A 20,751-nucleotide genomic window follows, 5' to 3' on the forward strand; every position below is an offset into this window, starting at 1 on the left:
GCATCCCCGGTCCCAGCGCGCTACTGTGCCACTCCCAGGAGGGCCCGCTATTGTGACCTGGGACGCTATTGGTCCTCGGGATGCGCGCAGGGCGCGCTGGGAGATGTAGTCTCTTTCGTCCTGGTGCGGTTGCCGTGGGCAACGGTCCTCTCAAGTTTGAGTGCCAGGCGGAGAGCGGCGTCGGACTCCGCGGATGGACACCGAGGGCGGAGGTTGGCGGGACAGGCTGGGCGGCAGGGGCTCCCGAAGAGAGAAACTAGGCGCGCCCCGGGCCTGGGGCGGGAGAGTGGCGGTAGGGCAGCCCCCACTGAGCCTCATACCCTAGTTCCCCGGTTTGGATCCGTTCGGGAGTGTGACCCGATGTGGATCGCTCCAGGCCTGGGGAAAGACTCCAGTGCTTCGATTTTTTTTTTATTTTTAAACAATTTTATTGAGGACTCGTTTATATACCATACAATGCAGGCCTTTTAAGTGAAGTCCATTGTTTTTTAGTAAACGTTTGTGCCAAGTGGTGCAGCCATCACCCTAGTCCAGCTGTGGAACTTTGCATCACTCCAAGGAGATAGGTCTCCCTTCCCCTTCCCGCTTTGCAGTCCATCCGGGCCCCCGCTCCTAGCCCCAGCAACTACTGATGTGCGTTCTGAGCCTATAGATTTGTCTTTCCTGGTGTTTTGCATCCAGATCCTTTCACTTACTGTAATGTGTTTGAGTTGTATACCTATGTGTATTGATATTTGTTCTTGTTGCTGAATAGTATTCCCTTGTATGAACGGACCTCAGTTCTCATCCATTCTCTAATTAATGCACATTTGGGTTGTTTTCTCTTTTTGTCTATTATGAGCAAAAACTGTTATGAGTATTTGCATATATTTTATTTATCTTGGGCCACATGGAGTGGAATTGCTGGATCATTTGGTAACTATGATTAACCTTTTGGGGAATTATCAGGTGTATTCTAAATTGGTGACTGCAGCCCTAACCAGTTTGGCTCAGTGGATAGAGCATCGGCCTACAGACTCAAGGGTCCCAGGTTCCATTCCAGTCAAGGGCATGAACCTTGGTTGCGGGCACATCCCAGTAGGGAGTGTATAGGAGGCTGATTGATGTTTCTCTCTCATCAATGTTTCTAACTCTCTATCCCTCTACCTTCCTCTCTGTAAAAAATCAATAAAATATATTTTTAAAAAATAAAAAATAAATTGGTGACTGTACCATTTTACAATATCCCTTCCCCACCAATTGAGGGTTGCAATTTATTTGCTTTTTCACCAATGCTTGTTAATACCTGTATTTTTTTATATTTTATTTTTTGGTTTTAGCCATCCTAGTGGATGTGAAGTGGGATCTTATAGTGTGTTGTTTTTGTTTTGTTTTTAATTTTTTTGGTAATCCTCACCGGAGGATATTTTTTCATTGATTTTAGAGAGAGTGGAAGGGAGGAGGAGAGGCAGAGAGAAAGAGACACTTGGATTGGTTGTCTCCTGCACGCTCCCTTGGGGCCAGAATTTGAGTTTGCAACCCAGGTACATGTCCTTGACCAAAATTGAACCCAGGACCCTTCAGTCCGAGGGCCAACACTCTACCCACTGACCAAAACCGGCTAGGGCAGTGGTCAGAAAACTCATTAGTCAACAGAACCAAATATCCACAGTACAACGATTGACATTTCTTTTGAGAGCCAAATTTTTTAAACTTAAACTTCTTCTAATGCCACTTATTCAAAATAGACTCGCCCAGGCCGTGGTATTTTGTGGAAGAGCCACACTCAAGGGGCCAAAGAGCTGCATGTGGCTCTTGAGTTGCAGTTTGCTGACCATGGGGCTAGGGCAATCTGATGGTGGTTTTGATTTACATTTTCCTAATGGCTAGTGATGTTGAACATCTTTTCAAGGGTTTGTTGATGATTTGAGTATCCTCTTTGGAGAAATGTCTGCTCATGACCTTTGCCTATTGATTTATTTATAATTGTGTGTATTTTAAATATGTCTATTTTAGTTGTGGTATTGTACATAACATAAAACTGGCCATTTTAACCATTTTTCCATTGGTTATTTGTAAACCTAGGGAAAATTCCAGAACAACTACATGCCAGAAAAGCTGGCCTGGTGGTGGGGCCTCCCCTCTGACTCACAGCATGGGCTGGGCTGAGTCAAGTCCTGAGCCTCACCTACAAAAATGTTAGTAAAGGTAGTTGGTGACGTCATTTCAGCGCAGTATGGAGACAAGCCAGGATTCTGCCCACATCTCCCTCATTCCTTTGTCTTCTGCCTCTTTCCTTTTAACGTCTGTGTCGTATTCTGTCTTCTGAATGCTGTCTCCTGGACTTCCCCAGGTCTCTGTGGATGGGTTTGGATTTTTAAAAAATACATTTTATTGATATATTTACAGAGAGGGAGGGAGAGGGATAGAGAGTTAGAAACATTGATGAGAGAGAAACATCGATCAGCTGCCTCCTGCACACCCCCTACTGGGGATGTGCCCGCAACTAAGGAACATGCCCTTGACCGGAATCGAATGTGGGACACTCTATCCACAGGCCGACGCTCTATCCACTGAGCCAAACTGGTTTCGGCGATGCGTTTGGATTTTTATGACTACGAACAATGCCACCATGTCATTCTCTAAAATTCTCTTTGCACATTGAGAATGTTAATTATAAGTAAATTCCAGACATGGAATTCTCAGGTCGTGAGATCTGTGTAGCTCACATTTTCATTGCTGTTGCCCAGTTTCTCACTAAAGGGTGCGGCAAAAACACACCCACACCTCGTACTTCCCCATCGTTTTATATCTTTGGAAACCTCTGTAAATCTGTAAACCTTGCAGTCGGCCGTTCCTGTTCTTCAGGGGCACACAGGAACGTCAGAATGTGATGGACGCTCTGGTCCTTCTCCCCGGGAAAGTGTGCGCCAGCCTGTGTCCACAATCTACGGCCGACATCCGTGGAGGGGAGGGTGCTGTGTCTGTCCATAGCTTTCTCCTCCCTCCAGGTCAGCGGTCCTCACAATTTTAGTGAAATGAGATTTTCTTGGGGACCTCATATACAGACTGTGTGTGTGATTTTTTGAAATCCTCACCAGAGGATATGGTTTAATTGACTTTTAGAGAGAGAGAAAGAAGAGATTGAGAGAGAGAAACATCCACCAGTTGCCTCCGGTATGTGCCCTGACTGGGAATCGAACTTGCAACTTAGGGCTGTGCCCAGGCCGGAACCGAACCTGAAAGGTTTTTGGTGTATGGGACTATGCTCCCCCCAGCAAAGCCACCCAGCCAGGGCCACATTGTGTGTGTGTGTGTGTGTGTGTGTGTGTGTGTGTGTTTTAATATTTTTTTAAATTGATTTCAGAGAGGAAGGGAGAGGGAGAGATGGATGAAAATATCAATGTTAAAGAAATAGAAACATAAAAAAAGAGAAAAAAACACACATCAATGTTGAGAGAGAATCATTCATCAGCTGCCTTCTACCCGCCCCCTCCTAAGGATCGAGTCCACAACCTGGGCATGTGCTCTGACTGGGAATCGAACTGTGACCTCCTGGTCATAGGTCCTTGCTCAACCACTGAGCAACACCGGCTGGGCCAGATGGTGTCTTAACAGCTCTTTGTTAGAGAGTTGAGGACGGATAAAAGAGGAGCCCTGTCCGACTGGCGTGGCTCAGTGGTTGAGCATCGACCTATGAACACAGTTTGATTCCTGGTCAGGGCACATGCTGGGTTACAGGGTTGATCCCCACGAAGGGGTGTGTGTGAGTGTGTGTGTGTGTGTGTGTGTGTGTGTGTGTAGGAGGCAGCCGATCACTGATTCTTTCTCATCGATGTTTCTCTCTCTCCCTCTCCCTTCCTCTTGGAAATAAAAAAAAATATATTCAAAACAAAACAACAACAAAAAAAAACTAGACTCTGTAGGTAATTGCTTAAATGGTATCAGGTGTCTGACCATTTTCCTTGCCATCATCAGGCTTGCAGGGAAGGCTCTGTCTGACCAGACTACAAAGAGGTGGTTTGAATGCATGATACGTTTTCTTTCTTTCCTCCCTAGAATGGCTTCAACAAGAAAAAACTACCATCCCATGCGGGAAATCTTTGGTGATTTCAATGATATTTCCTTAGAAGATTCAAAGATGGAAAAAATAAAAAACTTGAAAATCAGTAGGAATCTCACCAAAATAGCTCCCGGTAATAGCAGATTTCTAAAAAGAAGCCAAACTGTGGGTGGAAAGCACTTCTTCCCGAAGGAGGATTCTGGCCCGGGGCGCGGGCCCTGGCTGGCCTCAGGGGGACCCCCGGCCACGGCCTCCAAGCTCAGGGCCAGCGCCGCGCTGCGGAAGCTGGCCCAGATCGAGTCCAAGATCATGAGCCGGAAGGCACAGATGGACTTGTCTGACGAGGAATCCAACTCGAAGACCTCCATGGACAGTCTTCCCTGGAGAGCAGCCAGAATTCGTCCCGGGAGTCCAGCTGAGCCTTCTTCACCGAATGCGGACCACACCTCCCAGAAGCAGGCCCGGGAGACCGCTCCGGCCGGGAGCAGCACGCCGGCGGGCAAGGGCCGTAGGTTTCTGAAGAAGAGAGAGCCACCTGCTGAAAAGCTTCCTCCTGAAGCCCATGTTGGGAAAGAGAGGGACCGTTCGGTGCCCAAGGAGAAAGCACCCGTCAGAAAGCTGGATTCGCCAGACAGCGATGAGGAGGAGATGAGGGAGTTGCTGGGAAGCTTGATGGAATCTTCTCGAGAAAAAGAATCGCGCACCAACCAGGGCTCCGCCCGCACCAGAGTCGTTGGGAAAAAACAGGCAGAACTGTTCTCGGTAGGGTTTGCATGCATTTGTTTTCAACTAAGTCTTTGCAAATCAATAGAATATATATATATATATATATATATATATATATATGTATATGTATATGTATATGTATATATATATATATATATATATACATACATACTATTGATTTTTTTAGAGAGAGGAAGAGAGAGGGATAGAAAGTAACAAACATCGATGAGAGAGAATCATCCATCAGCTGCCTCCTGCACACTCCTGCAACCAAGGTACATGCCCTTGACAGGAATTGAACCTAGGACCCTTCAGTCCACAGACCGACGCTCTATCCACTGAGCCAAAGTGGTTTCGGAGGCCAGAGACTTTGATAGCAGGAGTCACCCAGGAGCCACGTGAGACATGGGTTTGATGAGGAAAGGTTGGGTTTCAGAGCTACCTGTTGTGGGCCTGCTCTGCAGGGGGTGGAATTTGGGATCCGTTAGGCAGTTTTGCAGTAACGTGTAACTGTGTACACACAAGACAGCACTTTGACTGGTTGAACACCAGCAGTGATAATGCCACAGAATCATTGCCTTGGGAAGGCTGTATTTCCATTATTTTTATTGAGATGAAATTCACATCAAATTGACCATTTTCAAATGAACAGTTCACTGGCATTTAGTACTTTCACAATGTTTTGCAACCACCACCTCTATCTAGTTCCAGAACATTCTTATCATCCCCAGAGGAGACCCTGCACCCATTAAATAATTACTCCATTTCTCCCTCCCCGAGCCCCTGACAACCACTAATCTGCTTTCTGTCTCCATGGGTTTGTCTGTCCTGGACGTCTCATATAAATGGAATCATACAACTGTGGCCTTTCGTGTCTGGCTTCTCTCGCTCAGCCTGGTGTTTTCGGGTTCACCCACATTGTAGTGTAGGCCAGTGCTCCACTCCTTTTTTGTTTTTTGTTGTTAACCCTCACCTGAGGATATATTTTTTCATTGTTTTTTTACAGAGAGTGGAAGGGAAGGGAGAAGCAGAGAGAGAGAAACATCGATGTGAGAGAGACACATCGAGTGGTTGCCTCATGCATTGTGTCCCGACCAGAGCGGGGGTGAGGAGGTGGGGGTAGGGGGCCGAACCTGTAACCCAGGTACATGCCTTGACCAGAATTGAACCCATTACCCTTCAGTCCATGGGCCAGTGTGGTAACCACTGAGCCAAACCGGCTAGGGCTCACTCCTTTTTATGGCCGAATAATATTCTATTGGGTGATGGACCACATCTTATGTATCCATTAATCCATTGATGGGCATTTGAGTTGTCTACCTTTTGGTCATCCTGCTGCTATGAGCTTTTGTGTACAAGCACCTGAGTCTCTGTTTTCAGTTCTTTTGGGTAAATAGCTCGGACTGGAATTAGTGGGTCTTACAGTAATTTTATAAGCAGCTTATTGATGACCAGTCAAACTGTTGTCCACAGCGGCTGTACCATTTTACATTCCCACCAGCAGTGAATGAGGGCTCCAATTTCTCTACATCCTTGCCAATACTTATTTTCTGTTTTGTGATTATAGCTACCCTAGTGAATGCTAAGCATTGGGAAGGCTGTGTTTTGTGGGGAAACCCTCTGCATATTCATTATGGTTCTGTTGAAGGTCCCAGCTCTCATAGACATGTACTTAGGGGCCTTCACTTGGAAATGTGTAATTTACAGTATGTATTTGAAGGCAAGGTGATATTTCTGATTATTGGTGGAGTATTTTTTAATTCTAACATTATCTTGTCTAAATGTTGTACCTTGACTTCCAGAAACGAGGGGACGTAGAGAAAGGGCCACTGAGGGATGGATATGTGATCTAGGAAGCCTTGTCTCATGCACCCTGCTAGCCACATGGTAAGGACTTACGTATCACGCGTTTGGTAATTTTGTTTCTTTTATTTCTGCCAAGGTAGGATCAGATCCTAACTCAGCCAGAACTGCTTTCACTACCCAGTGAGGAGCCTTCCAGCGCAAAGCCACCTGGGACGTCACATCCGCCCACTTTCCCATCAGCACACGGGACTCTTCGCAGTGTGCGCTCCAGACCCCCCTCTCCGCAGACTCACCTTCCTGCGGACACAGCCCCCAGCCCGGAGCCATCGCTTTCCGTCACCAGCACCGGGTCCGAGCCAGGGCCCCCCAGGAAGGCCCGGGGCAGGCTCTCATCCTCCCCGGTGAGGAGTGAGGCCGGGCCTGGGGAGGAGTCGCTCTCCGAAGCCTCTGACGACAGCCTAAATGGTAACCCCCAGCCCTGAGCCGAGGGGTCCCCCTGGGCAGACGGGGCGAGGCCTCCTTAGGGTCCCCGGGTGGCGGTCACGGGCTCTTGTCATCGGGAGCGCATGGCAGGCCCTGTCACACCCAACTCCCTGACCTTTCCTGAGGGGCCAAGTCAGATTTTTGTTCTTTTTCTTTTCTTACGTCTGTTTTTATTGGTTTATAGAGAGAGGGAGAAACATCAATGTGAGAGAGAAACATCAACCGGCTGCCTCCTGTTTGCAGCCTGACTGGGAGGGACCAGGAATAGCGTGACCTTTTGGTGCATGGCATGATGCTCAACCGATTGCCCCACACCGGCCAGGGCTGTTCTGTCTTGAATCTCTTCCTCCAGTAACCCTGACCAATCACAGAGCAATGACCCCAGTCCTCCTGGAAGTGCTCCCAGAGCCCTGTGCGAAGAAAGGCAGCTCCATTCTCCTTTCGGTAAAAGAGAAATTTACCTCCTTTCTAAATTCGGAAAAGAAAAGCATCTCTAGTCACAGACATTTTCCACATTATTTAATGTTTTTATTTTAAAATTGTATAAGAAAGAGGAGAAAGCAAAGAGACGTGCTACCAATGTAGATTTCTTCCTTTGATCCTCGAATCTAAACGAAAGAACTGTCTTCAGTGCCTGCTGTGTCCCTGCAGGAGGACCAGCGAGGCCAGCCTGCCCCACGGGGGCCAGTGGCTGACTGCAGCTCGGGAATCCGTTGAAGGGAATGTTCTTTTCCCCTTTCTGGGCTCTCTGCTGTGGCTCTGGAACAAAGGACAGCTGAGCCCTAGCCGGTTTGGCTCAGTGGATAGAACATCGGCCGCAGACTGAAGGGTCCGGGTTTGATTCTGCTCAAGGGCACAGGCCTCGATTGCAGGCTTGATGCCTGGCCCTGATTGGGGCATGTGCGGGAGACAATCAGTCTCTCTCACATCGATGTTTCTCTCTCTCCATCTCTCCCTCTCCCTTCCACTCTCTCTAAAAATCAATGGGAAAATGTCCTCGGGTGAGGATTAACAAAACAAAGCAAAAAGACAGATGAACAGGAGAAAAGCGTGATACAGTAAATAAATACTTAATGCAAGTTTTACGTGTCATGGGAGCCCCCGTACGGATGAAGACCTGGAGGGACTGTCAAGCCCGAGCCGGAGGGGGCTGGGTTTGGGGAGGCGTGGAAGGGCCTGGAAATGTGACAGGACAGAAGGGGAGGGGCCAGGGCAGTAGACTGAGCAGAGCCTGCTCTTTGGATTCCCCGTGCCCCCCTGTCCTGGCCCCGGGGTGCTCCCTCCTCTGGGTAGAGGGACAGCCGCCCTCAGACCTGCCGCAGGGAGAAGGGCAGTGTCCTTGCAGCCCCTGCCCATCCTCAGGTTCTTTCAGTTTGAAACACTCACAGCCATGGTGCCACCCCAGGGCTGAGGGGGGAGGAAGAAGCACTGCCAGCAAAAGTCGTCCCCCCTCCCATCTCCCAGGTTAGGGTAGGGTCAGAGCACGCAGGGGGCGGGTTCAGGCTGGGGATATAAGACCCCTTGAGCCCCTTCAGGGGCTACCAAGTGCCATTTGACGCCTGGCCTATTCTGGCAGGATCCTTGGGTCTGAGGGGCTGGCGAGTGGGTATCCCCACCATTCCGGCCCCACTGCTGGCCTGGAGGGGTCTGTCCTGGTGACCAGACCCCACCCACCCTCATCCGGTTGCAGCCTCCGGCGAGGGAGGCAGCTGGGAATGAGTGGTGAGTCCGAGTCCAAGTTTGGGGTCTGCCATGCCTGGGGACATCCTAACCCACTGGTCCCTGGTTGGCAGGCGTGGCCTTTGTGTAAGTGGACGGAGCCAAGTCCAGGAGACGTGCATGTGAAGTGCCTCCGCTGGCCCTGCCTCACACGTGCCTTTAAAGACTGGCTGACGGGACAGCGGTGTTATTTCTCAGCCAGTGCCGACACAGTTCCAGGTGCTCAAGGCCACGACCTCCCTGGGGCCATTGCCCTGGGCCAGCGGGGAGGGCTCAGCTCAGAGGCTTTGTCTGTGATCGCATGTTTGGACCCTCCTGCCGTGTGAACTGAGATGACAGTTTGTCTTAGAGGAGCTTGGAGGAGGGGCGAGTCCTTGGGCTAGAATGTCAGGCTGGATTGGACCTGGTCTTTTTTTTTTTTTTGTATTTTTATATATATTTTATTGTTTTTTTGTTTGTTTGTTTGTTTGTTTGTTTACAGAGAGGAAGGGAGAGGGACAGAGAGTTAGAAATATCCATGAGAGAGAGAGAAACATCAATCAGCTGCCTCTTGCACACCCCCCACTGGGAATGTGCCCAAGATACATGCCCTTGACCGGAATCGAACCTGGGACCCTTTAGTCCGTAGGTTGACGCTCTTATCCACTGAGCCAAACCAGTTTCAGCTGGACCTGGTCTTTCAATGGGTAGGTGGGAGGGCCAGCCAGGCTGCTATCTAACTCTAGAGAAAAAGTGTGCAGACCCCCTGGACTAACTTACTGAGCACAGGGATGGCATGTCTCCCCATCTTCCTATCGCTAGTGCTTAGCCCAGTGCCTACAACATGATGGCAAACATTTTTTTAAAATATATTTTATTGATTTTTTAGAGAGGAAGGGAGAGAGATAGAGAGCTAGAAACGTTGATGAGAGAGAAACATTGACCAGCTGCCTCTTGCGCACCCCCTACTGGGGATGTGCCCGCACCCAACATACATGCCCCTGACCGGAATCGAACCTGGGATCTTTCAGTCCACAGACCGACGCTCTACCACTGAGCCAAACCGGTTTCGGCGATGGCAAACATTTATGGAGCAAATAATTGAGTAAATATTATCATGTTACATTTTTAATTACAGATTTTAGAATAAATATTTTATCCCTTGATGATCTGGCTCCAGCTGTCAGCACGCAATCGGACTTGGAACAGAAAGTAAGTACAACTGTCTGATTTTTCACTGTAAGTCATTGCTTAGGAAGGTTTGCAACTGTTACACTTCCTTTGGGTCAGCAGTTCTTAACGGGGTGGGGGAGGGAGGTGACTGTGCCCTCAGGGGACACTTGGTGATGTCTAGAGACATTTTTTGGTTGTCATGACTGCGGTGGGGTGTGCTGCTGGCATTGAGTTGGTGGCTGCTGGGCTGGGTGCTGCTCAGCGCCCTGCAAGGCACAGGCGGCCCCCACTGCAAAGAGTGTCTAGCTCTCAGATGTCAAGTGCCACAGGAGAGAGCCTGACTTCGGTGATAACAGGACGAAGTTACTTCATACAGTTAAAGCGGGTCCCATTTAATCACCCATAGCCACACCCGTCTAACTTGTTCCACTGCCCGTTGTGATTCTTGTCCTATTAGTGATCATCTTAACATCGATACTGCACAATAACAACACTAACAGATCTCACTCATGTGCTCCCCACATGCTGAGGCCAGCAGTGTTACGTGCAGCAGCCCGTGCTGAAGCATGGCAGGAGTCCCCTCAGTTACTCCCCTGCCCACATCAATAAAGGACCAACGGGGAGCCCCCCAGGAGGGCCCCAGGGGCACCGCACCTCGTCTGAGGCAGGGGTGTCTGGAGCATGCTCATCACTCGAAACCACTTCCCAGTTATCACTACTGTCCTTCGTTTCAGAAAGGAGGTCTGAGGGAAAAGCCACCCAGCAAAAGCCCCGGGACCAGGGGCCCCCCGACCGGCAGCGAGGTCTCCGAGCACCTGAGCGAGCCCTCGGCCTCCTCTGCTGCGCCCCAGCGGGCCGCTGGCCTGAGCCTGGCGCCTGGGGAGCCTCCAGCCAGCACGGTGAGCCTGGCTTATTCGGAAGATTTTGAGAATTCCCCAAGCCTGACAGCATCAGAGCCAACGACCCATTCCGAGGAGTCTCTGGACAGGACGCTGGCCTCTTGGTCTGAACTCTCTGCGAGCCTGAAGACAGACCAGCCCCCACCAGCAGGCGCCTCTCAGAGAAAGTGGGCCCCGGAAGTGACGAGAGTCACAGTGAAGGAGCAGGCTGTGCAGACCCTCGACCCCGCCTTCACCTACCAGTGGACAAAGGGTAAGTGTGAGGCCGGAGTGCCCGAGGAGGGAGGCGCAGGCCTCGGCGGCAGCGACAGGCACTCGGGCTGTGCAGTGGGCGGCTGGCGGCGTGACAAGGACGTCTGGAGCCTGGCTGTCGTGGTTAACTAGCTGAGGTCCTCGGTGCCCTGCTTTCCTCTTACACAGATGAGGGCAGCTGCCCTGGGTGCTTTCTTCTTTTTCTAGCACTCAAACATTATGAGTTTCCAGAATCGGTGACCAAGGCGGTAGTTCTCAACCGGAGTGATTCTGGCCACAGGGAACATGGGCAAGGTCCGGAGCCATGTGGGGCTGTGACTGCTGGGTGGAGGACAGGAATGCTGCTAACACCTCGCAGTGCCCAGGATGCCCCCACCAAAGAGTGATGTGGCCCCAAATGTCAGTGGTGCCCAGGGCGGGCCTGGGGGAGCAGCGTTGCCATAGAAACTGCCTTCTGGCAGCTCGTGGGGCCAGTGCAGTCTCCCAGGCTGCACTAGCTGGCGGTCTCACGGTGGTGTGTTTGGGTGGATTCTCTCTCTCTCTCTCTTTTTTTAATATATATTGATTTTTTTACAGAGAGGAAGAGAGAGAGAGAGAGAGAGAGTTAGAAACATCGATGAGAGAGAGACATCGATCAGCTGCCTCTTGCACACCCCCTTCCATGTGAACTGAGATGACGGTTTGTGCCTGCAACCAACATACATGCCCTTGACCAGAATTGAACCTGGGACCTTTTAGTCTGCAAGCCAACGCTCCATCCACTGAGCCAAACCGGTCTTGGCAGGGTGGATTCTCTTTTATGGTGTAGGGGGCCCTTCTCCTCATGCCCAGTGGGACTTTCCCTTCTGGCAAGAAAGTTCCTTTTCCTTTTCCTTTTTTTTTTTTTTCCCCCCCTTAATCCTCACCCAAGGATATTTTCCCATTGATTTTAGAAAAAAGGGAGAAGGAAAGAGAGAGCAGAAGAAACATTGATTGGTTGCCTCCTGACCAGGACCAGGGATCAAACCCACCACCCTGGTACATGCTCTTGACCAGGTATTGAACCTGAGACCCTTCAGTATGTGGGCCAACACTCTAACCAATGAGCAACACTGGCCAGCACAAAAGTTCCCTATTCTTTAAGCATTGTCTTGCTCCCTTGTCTCATCTAGACAACATCTGCAGCATAGACAGAGCTTGTTCCTGGACTGAGCAGGGGGTGTAATTCTCCCGGACCGGTTCATTTAGATTGGGGGGCTTCGCCATACAGAAGCATTGCTCCAAATCTGGCCACTTACCCCTGCCCCTTTTCCCTTGGGACAGAGGCCAGTATGGCGACCATCGGGCCAGCCCTGGGAAGTGCCTATGTGGATCCTACACCCATCGCCAGTCACGTCGTCAGCGCAGATGCAATAGAAGGTAACAGCCCACCCATCTTGTGGTGAAGTGCATGCATTTCATCTGCAGATTCACCCCACCATTGGAAGAGGGGGTTCACGCTCAGTGCTGGGTGTGAGGAATCTGTTGGTGTGGGTTGTCACAGCCACAGGAGCTGCTACAGTTCCTAGGATCCCAGATGACAGACTGAGTGATCTAGAACCTTCCGTCTGTCTTGCCAAAGGAGACGGATGTCAGACAAAAGAGGAAGGTTATAAGTAACACACCATCCCACCAGGCTATTTTTATTCTGTATGTTCCCCTTTGAGACTTTTAATCCAGAATCCACTATTTGTTTCCTCTGAAGACACTCAGCCTGTGTGGTGACTGGCCTCCTTGCTGAGTCTGGGGGAGTCATGGAGCCAAGGAGACCCGCCCAGGCTGGAAGACACACAAACAGTTCTCCAAAAGCCTTTTTCTCAGGGAGCCCAGACTTCTCCAGGTCCCCATGGGGCCACTGATGGCTCACATGACACCAGTAAGGTTACACTAGTACTTACTATTCCCCACCCCCCATTTTAGTTTTCTTAACATTTTTAAAATATGTAGATATTAAAATATAGTAATTGTTACAAAAGAAACGTTTGTATGTTTAAAAAGAGATTTTTAAAAACTTAATATTAACCTCAAAGATTTTTCCATCTATCTATATATATATAAAAGCCCAGCAACTGAATTGTGGAATGACCAGAACAACTGGTCAACCAGTCGCTATGACATGCACTGACCACCAGGGGGCAGACGCTCAATGCAGGTCAGTGCACTCCCACAGTGGGCAGATCCCTGCAGGTCATGCCACACCCCCCCACCCAGTGCATGAATCCATGTACCAGGCCTCTAGTGTTACTATATATTTGAATAATGATAATTTTTTAACACTTGCAGTTTTAATTCTTTTTAAAAAAATATATATTTTATTGATTTTTTACAGAGAAGGGACAGAGAGCCAGAAACATCGAGAGAGAAACATCGACCAGCTGCCTCCTGCACACCCCCTACTGGTACATGCCCTTGACCGGAATCGAACCTGGGACCTTTCAGTCCACAGACCAACGCTTTATCCACTGAGCCAAACCGGTTTCAGCTGCAGTTTTCATTCTAATTGTATTTTTATTTAATTAAATTTTTTGAATTACATTTAAAAATACATAAATCAAATTTACCCCCTTTCCCATATGGGTGTCAATTTACTAACCTTTCTGTGTGTTGGATGTGGAGGTGAAGACTTTCAAATCTGCCTTAGGGTGAGCATTGACATGAGCTCTGAGGTTCACACCGTCAGTAGAGGGCAGTTCATTTGTTAGGGACAGACAGCAGGCGAGCCTTCCCTCCTTCCCCAGGTGGCACTGCTTCTGGAAAGCATGGAGACGTACCGGAGGGAGGGGGGCAGCAGAGCGCCTGGGCCCAAAGCAGCTATGCTGACAGGATGAGGGACTGGGCTGGGCTGGGAGGACAGGGCCCAGGGGCTGCTCAGTAACTCGGTGCTGGGGCAGCCCTGACAGCTTACAGCCCGGCCGTGTTCGCACTCAATGACATGCTCAAGCAGCAGCTGAGCCTGACGCAGCAGTTCATGGAGACCAGCCGGCACCTGCATGGGTCCCTCCTGCAGTCCCTGGACCGAGACGCGTTCCACTACCACACCCTGGAGGAAGCCAAAGAGGTGACTGTGGCACGGCTACCCCCTCCGGGGAGAGGGAGGGCAGGCAGGGCTCTGACCCCGGGGACAGCACTCGGCCCAGGGCAGCAGGGAACTCTTTGATGTGTAACATATGTCACGTTATAATATATAATATATAAAATACATTACGATGTACTAGATATACATTACATATATACTTCTTTATAGGAGCGGCATATTATATGAACTATTCATGATTTTATTTTAAAAATATGTTTTATTGATTTTTTACAGAGAGGGAGAGAGGGAGTTAGAAACATCAATGAGAGAGAATCATCCATTAGCTGCCTCTTGCACAACCCCTACTGGGGATGTGCCCCCAACCAAGGTACATGCCCTTGACTGGAATCGAACCTGGGACCTTTCAGTCCACAGGCCGATGCTCTATCCACTGAGCCAAACCGGTTTCGGCCACCCCCATCTCTTTTATTTGTTAGAGAAAGCAGGTTGTTTGTCTGACAGCCTCCCACATTCCAGACTTTGCCGATTGCACCGTGGGATTCCTTTCGTTCCTCTGCTGGATGTCCATCAGTTGACTGTCCGCAGGCTGGTGAGCTGCCCACGTTGCTGTCCATAGGCTTCCATGGCTCCTCGCTGCCTGCTCTGGGCCCGTGTCCTGAGAAGGGCATCCAGCCCCTCTTCCTGACAGCAGTCACTCATCCTTTCAGACTCAGCCAGGGCTCATCTCTCCTCTTCTGTCCCCACAGCGTCACCACATGGCACCTGTCATTTTTGTCAGTGTGACCAGGAACTGCTGGGGCAGGCGCTATCTCAGCTCCCAAAGCCCCTTAGGCTGAGGCGTGGTGGTGACATGTCCCTGTCTGTCCTCTGCTCCGCAGTACATTAGGCACCACAGACCCGCCCCCCTGGCCATGGAGGACGCTCTGAAGGAGGTGAGGGGGGAGCTGTGAGCACCACCAGGTAAGGCTTGGCTTGTGGTTCTGACAAGCTGGTCTCGTACTCCAGCCATAACACGTGTCCAGGGGATGTTTAATGTGGGAGGGTGCAGGTGGCACCTAGGCCTCCCCGGAGTGGGATTCCCCTCCCGGCCCCTGAGGACAGACTGACAAGTGGCAGCCGGGCTGTCTGGAGCCCCGTGGGCTGGCTCCACCTGCCCCGGCACTGGCTTCCCAACGAGCTGGGGCCGAGGGGGGATGAGAGTCCCATTTACTTAGAACACAGGGCCAGGGGTCCATTCTGGGGACCTCGGTGTGAGACACCAGGCAGAGCTTTGACCTGAGCCTACAACTCAGGGGTCCTCAAACTTTTTAAAGTGGGGGCCAGATCACAGTCCCTCAGAGAGCTGGAGGGCCGGACTATATGAACTACTAATTCCTACTGTAACGCCTTGGCTGCGCTCACTGCCCAAAAAACCTGGCGGGCAGGATTAGACTCCCCTGGGGGCTGCATGTGGCCCGCGGGCCGTAGTTTGAAGACCCCTGCTACAACTCAACGTCCACACTCAGACACACCTCCCTTCTGAGCTCAACACACCAAGAAAAGGGGCTTTATGAAAAAGTCTTTATTTGAAGGCAAAACAGTAAAACCCACAAGAAATTGTTAACAGCATGTGTTTATGCTTTATATCCTGAATCAGACACATTTAAACAATTCACAGCTACAGGAAACCTAGAACAAAATCAAATATTTTATCACATCAGGTTGAAAAGTTGGAGGTTTTTCATCTTATCCAAAAGAATTTTTTGAAAATGTTTCTGTACAAATAAACGGCACCGCACCTACTGCCTGAAGGTACTAAGTGCAGCAGATCCCAGTGTGGCCAGCGGCTCCCTCCAGGCCTCACTTCCCCGTGGTGGGAGGGGAGGCGTGGGGGGGAGGAAGGAAGTGACAGAGCAGGAGGCATGGCCTGTGGCCCCTCCCCACACTGGGTCTGAATGGACTATTGCAGCAAGTGCTGGTGTCGGGGTTCTTTTAAGTGAAAACACAAGTAGGCATTAAGGGCACAGGTCCTCCACGGGCATCATCCTGTGACCTGAAGATGTCTCAGATCCATCTTCTTAGATCCTTTTCTTTCTGGAGATAACAGCAAATGGCTAATGTTAAAAAAAAAAAAAAAAAATTCAACTTAACTAAAATAACTAAGGGCCAGTATGTCTTGGAGGAATCAAGTTCCAAATTATCTCACTGGGGATCATCTGAGATCAACATGTTTTTAAAAACTAAACCATTTGGAGTACAAATGAAAACCCTGTTTAATGTTGCAAATCAAGGTTTTGTTTTTCCTGTTGAAGAGTGAGCAATACTAGCGCCTGGCCTGAGCTTTGTCATGACCTAAGTGGGAGGTGCAGGCTGTGAGCTGGCCGCTGCACCCCCAGTCCGGGCGCCCGGTGCTCGCCAAGGCCTCCTGCACACATGCTTGCTGACTTAAGCAGACTCCCATCTGACTGGGAAGAGACAAATCCATTCCTACAGGTGTCCGGATTCTTGTCCAGGGGAGAGGCTCATGTTTCTCGCTTCACTGTCCAGGGAATGAGTGCAGGGTGTCCTCACGTGAATCTTCCTTCTGTGTGAAAGCTGGTTTGCCGGTGGGGCCTGTGCCTCCCACAGCAGAGCATGGCACTGGCCACTAGGTATGCTATGGTTGTCCTCTTCTGTAGCTCCCCAAAAATGGAGGCTGTGAGAACAGAGGTCCCTACCATCTTCCACATCCAGCAGCCAGGAAGGTCCCGTTGCCAGCTGCCGCGGATGGCACGGCTCCTCACCAGCCTACTTGCACTCGTCCCTGGCCTTCATGCGGGCGATGAAGGAGTAGCTCTTGTTCCTGCGGTAGTTCTCGTAGGGGTCGTCCAGGGCCACTCCCACTCCCTTGTACTGGTCCCACTTATCCCGAACGTCCCCCCCCTTGATGGGGTCCTGGATCCCTTGCTCTTTCACGCCGAGGCCACCAGATCCACTCCAGCCTTAGGAAGAAAGAGGGGCGAGTGGTTACAACCTACAAAACCGCACTCTGGTGCCTTTATCCCGACACAGTTAGGCATCCGGGGAGGTAACGTGCATAAACGCGGTCTATAAACACAAAGCTGGTAGAGTGCCCAGCAGAGCCCAGCAGGCCCGCGCTCTTTCAAACATAAGGTGGAGAGCTGGGACTTCCTCTGAAGCCATCATCCCCAACCTCAAAATCACCCGAACCTTACCCATTTTCACCAGCATCTGATGTCCTTTGTTCTCTTCCCCAAGCCTGGAGTCAGGTATAGGAGGTGCTGAGTTAGAACCTAGACCAGCTGAGGAACTAAAATCAAGACAGGTTACATCTTTTAAAAAAGAGCAGGTATATTTATTGGAATGAAAACTTAGAGTATTACAGGGTGTGGCATATGAGAACAGTCACAGTGCAGGATGGACACACGCACTTGTGTCTATTATTCTTCATCCTCTTCACAAGCCAGATAACGGGAACTCTAAGGTGATGCCCCGCTTTACACTGTGCAGCAAGGGTGGGTCACACCGAGCCCCTAAACGGTTAGAAACAGCCCAGCCGCCACCATGTGAGATGAGGAAGTGCCACGTCACCGCATTAATGCTGGGTGTACCTGAGGCCCCGTGCCAGCACGGGCCACCTCGAGCATGTCTTCTCAATGACACATTTCAACATTCACAGAAAGCCTCAGAGGATCCAGCGCTCCCAGCGGCTCGCTGGACAGTTAAGACAGAAATCTTACGGCGGAGTGGGGCTCCTGGACCGCGACCGACGCCTCCTTCCGGGGGAATAGGACTTGGACCTGGAGCGGGAGCGGGACCGCGAGTGGCTTCTCGAGGAGCGGGATCGGCTACGGCTCCTGTGGGGAGGGAGGCGGGGAGCCCTGCGGGTCAGTGGGCAGCCTCGAAGCCTCAGGCCCAGGCCCCCGAGGTGGTACCGGCCTACCTGGAGCGGGACCGGGAGTAGGAGCGGGACCGGGAGCAGGAGCGGGACCGGGACCTGGAGTAGGAGCCGGACGACTTGGAAGACCGCGAGTTGGAGCGAGAGGAGGAGCGCCCTCGGCTTTTGGATCTGCTCCGAGACCGCGAGGGTGCGCTGCGGGGAGAGGCTGGTGAGCTGGAGCAGCACCTCCCAGCTCCCACAGGCCGAGCCTGCCACCCCACCCCAGACTGCGAATGACCCAGGGGTCCGGACGCGCCATTCACACCACCGCCACCGCATCACATTCCTGAACAGCTTGGTGAATACAGACCAAAGCAAACTTCTCTTGTGCTGGTGTCTTAACTCAGGCTGTGGGAAGGGCTCCTAGCACCTCTAACAGAGGGGGCTAGACCTGACTTCCTCTGTCTATGACTGGGGGTGATGTCATGTGTGTTATGACATTAGGTGTTGGGGGCATGATACAACATGTTAGGGTGTGACAGAACAATGTCACTCTAGCCAATGCATGACAAGATGTAGCCTGGGAGGCATGATGACTCCACACAAGTCAGCAGGGACGCCCTTACCTGTTCCTCTTTTCCTGGCCTTTCCGCCGTCGGGCCCGCATTTTTGCTCGGAAGAACTCGTAGAGGCCATTCTGCTCCCAGCCTTCGCTGTAAGACGGGCAATGTGACCACAACAGCCTCCTCCCGAGGGGCCCTGGGAAAGCTCGTCAGGAGGGAGAGGCTGCCTCCTACCCTGCCTCCCTCCCTCCCTTCCTTCCCTCCCTCCCTCCCACCCTCCCTCCCCTCCCCCCCTCCCTCAGGATGCCGAGCACTTGGCTGTCATTCCCACGGGACACCCCTCTGGGGCCCGCTTTCTCGGTGAGGAAGCAGGCTGAGGTCGGGACACCTGCTGGGAAGTGGAGAGGCTGGGCTGTATACCTGACACCACCGGCTCTCGGCCTTCTGAGCTGCAGCTGAAAGAAAGAGCTGAGGGTCCTAGGGCTGTGCTAACGTAACTGGGAAGCAGGGGCTGACACAGATGGGAACCTGTGCCTGGCACAGGGAATCCTGAAAGGGACCCAGGACAAAGCCTGGACGTGCAGCAAGATAACGTGTCCCAAACAGAAAAGCCTTTCACCACGGGTGACACGTATCGCCCAGTCAGGAGAGAAACGGACCCTATAAAGCAACTTCTCTTAGAGACACCACACTCCTCACCTGGGCCTCACACCATGCTGGGTAGCAGGTACGGATGGTAAGAGTCTTTCTTGTGAAGCAAACTTAGGGGAAGACAGTCCCCTCCCATCACTGGCCCCACGGCTGTGTCTCCCCGGGCCCGTACCTGTTCCTTGGCCTGTCATGGGAAGGCGGGCTGTAAAAGGCCTCCACGGCCGCCAGCAGCCTCTCACTGGGTGGCATGGGAGGTGGAAGGCGGATGTCTTTAGGGTCCAAGGGCTTGTACTCGTGATCTTCTAGCTGCAGTGGAGAACACAGCTGTCGCCACATCTTGCTGGAGCCCCCCCTTTTATTTTATTTTCTAAATAAAACCCAGAAAGGTGCAGGAGATAGGGCCTGATTTAGTGTTCAGGTTGCCTGGGCAACAGAGTGCTCACCCAGCCCTCACTGGAAGGCCCAGAGAATTCTTTCTCCCAAAAAATGACCATAGAAAACATGGCCTTCAGGATACGGAGACAGAAGGAGCCCTGACTCATGCATAGACAGGCTGTGAATCCAATGGTCTACCTGCAGGTGCCACCCTGTGCCTTGACTTCCTACCTAGCGCTCTGTTATCTACCTTGAGGGCCCTCCCACAATCAGGAGCCTTAGCCCGGCCCAGGAACTGGCTCATCCGCTAGTCCCTCTGCCTGCCCCAGCTCCTTGCTCACCTCACCCCTCACATGCATATTCCCAGGTTCCATGAAGGCACACCTCCGAGGTTGCCCCTTTCCTGAAAAACCCCTCCGCCATCAACCCCTGGACAAGGTGGCTTCCAAGAACCAATACTAAGAGTTGGGTGCCTCACACCCAACCCAGCCTGCCCCAAGTGGCACCAGACTCGTAACATCAGGAGAAAGATGCAGAGGGATCAAGGGGACACAGGCCTCACTGACTTGGGTGCGTTCTCACAGACTGGCTTGGACAAGTTCACTGGGGAGAGGGAAATGAGAGGGAAGTGGCCTGGGGAAGCAGTTTTGTAGTCTACGGGAAATTTGTTTCATCTATGAGCTTTAGATGGAGACAGAGGCACTGGCCTGAGCATGTCCCACTGAGCTTGGCACTCAGCACAGACCTTACCTTCACGAGGGGGGCCATTAGCCCGGCGGGGAGATCGAAGTAGGGAACGTTGGGGACCAGACTGGGGTCATCGTGGTTGATGTGGGGAGGGCCCTGTCGCCGCATGTGGGGCGGCTGCCCGTTGAAGCCATGGGGAGGAGGGCCGAAGTCGGGGTGTTGAGGTCCCCCCCAGGGAGGGTGTTCATTGATCCCAGGATGTGGCATGCGATGGCCAGGGTGATGGTGAGGGGGTCCCATCTCTGCAAAACAGAAACTTATCTCAGGCTCACAGGGAATTTATAAATATCTCAGAGAGCAGCAAGGATGCCACCACCCACTTTCTGAGCAGCCCTTCCATCACATTCCCTCCCACTGCTCACCCACCGCTCAGCAATGCAGCAAGCGGGGAGGAGCCGAGGCTGGGAGGGGGCTGGCACCCA

General features: G+C 51.5%; 2 protein-coding genes across 7 annotated transcripts in view; one reads left to right on the plus strand and one right to left on the minus strand.

Moving 5' to 3' along the window:
- Positions 1-114: 114 nt before the first annotated feature.
- LOC311623605 (uncharacterized protein C19orf44) lies at positions 115-17,930 on the plus strand. 3 transcript variants are annotated; one of them, XM_084885917.1, is made up of 10 exons: positions 127-212; positions 493-633; positions 4,039-4,804; positions 6,715-7,039; positions 9,894-9,967; positions 10,663-11,080; positions 12,382-12,477; positions 13,989-14,155; positions 15,013-15,094; positions 17,793-17,930. In XM_084885917.1, the coding sequence occupies exons 3-9, from the start codon at positions 4,040-4,042 to the stop codon at positions 15,082-15,084; spliced, it is 1,917 nt and encodes a 638-aa protein (XP_084742043.1). In that variant the 5' UTR covers positions 127-212; positions 493-633; position 4,039; the 3' UTR covers positions 15,085-15,094; positions 17,793-17,930. The 3 variants fall into 3 exon arrangements, with proteins under 3 accessions (XP_084742042.1, XP_084742044.1, XP_084742043.1); XM_084885916.1 differs by lacking the exon at positions 493-633 and having other exon boundaries at positions 115-212; XM_084885918.1 differs by lacking the exons at positions 493-633; positions 13,989-14,155; positions 17,793-17,930 and having other exon boundaries at positions 115-212.
- The window catches only part of CHERP (calcium homeostasis endoplasmic reticulum protein), an 18,293-nt gene continuing 13,222 nt past the window's right edge, over positions 15,681-20,751 (minus strand). For 2 of the 4 annotated variants that reach the window (XM_084885856.1, XM_084885857.1), the window contains exons 11-17: positions 20,333-20,571; positions 19,380-19,513; positions 18,620-18,706; positions 18,057-18,206; positions 17,854-17,970; positions 17,329-17,372; positions 15,681-17,094 (exon numbers count right to left, since the gene is read on the minus strand). In XM_084885856.1, the coding sequence (XP_084741982.1) occupies positions 16,901-17,094; positions 17,329-17,372; positions 17,854-17,970; positions 18,057-18,206; positions 18,620-18,706; positions 19,380-19,513; positions 20,333-20,571 (965 nt within the window). In that variant the 3' untranslated portion in view covers positions 15,681-16,900. Of the gene's footprint in view, positions 17,095-17,328; positions 17,424-17,853; positions 17,971-18,056; positions 18,207-18,619; positions 18,707-19,379; positions 19,514-20,332; positions 20,572-20,751 lie in introns of all 4 variants that reach the window. The other 2 variants (XM_084885854.1, XM_084885855.1) reach the window with 1 other exon arrangement.

The sequence above is a fragment of the Pipistrellus hanaki genome, assembly GCF_964339955.1.
Source record: "Pipistrellus hanaki genome assembly, chromosome: 5".
NCBI lineage: Eukaryota > Metazoa > Chordata > Mammalia > Chiroptera > Vespertilionidae > Pipistrellus > Pipistrellus hanaki.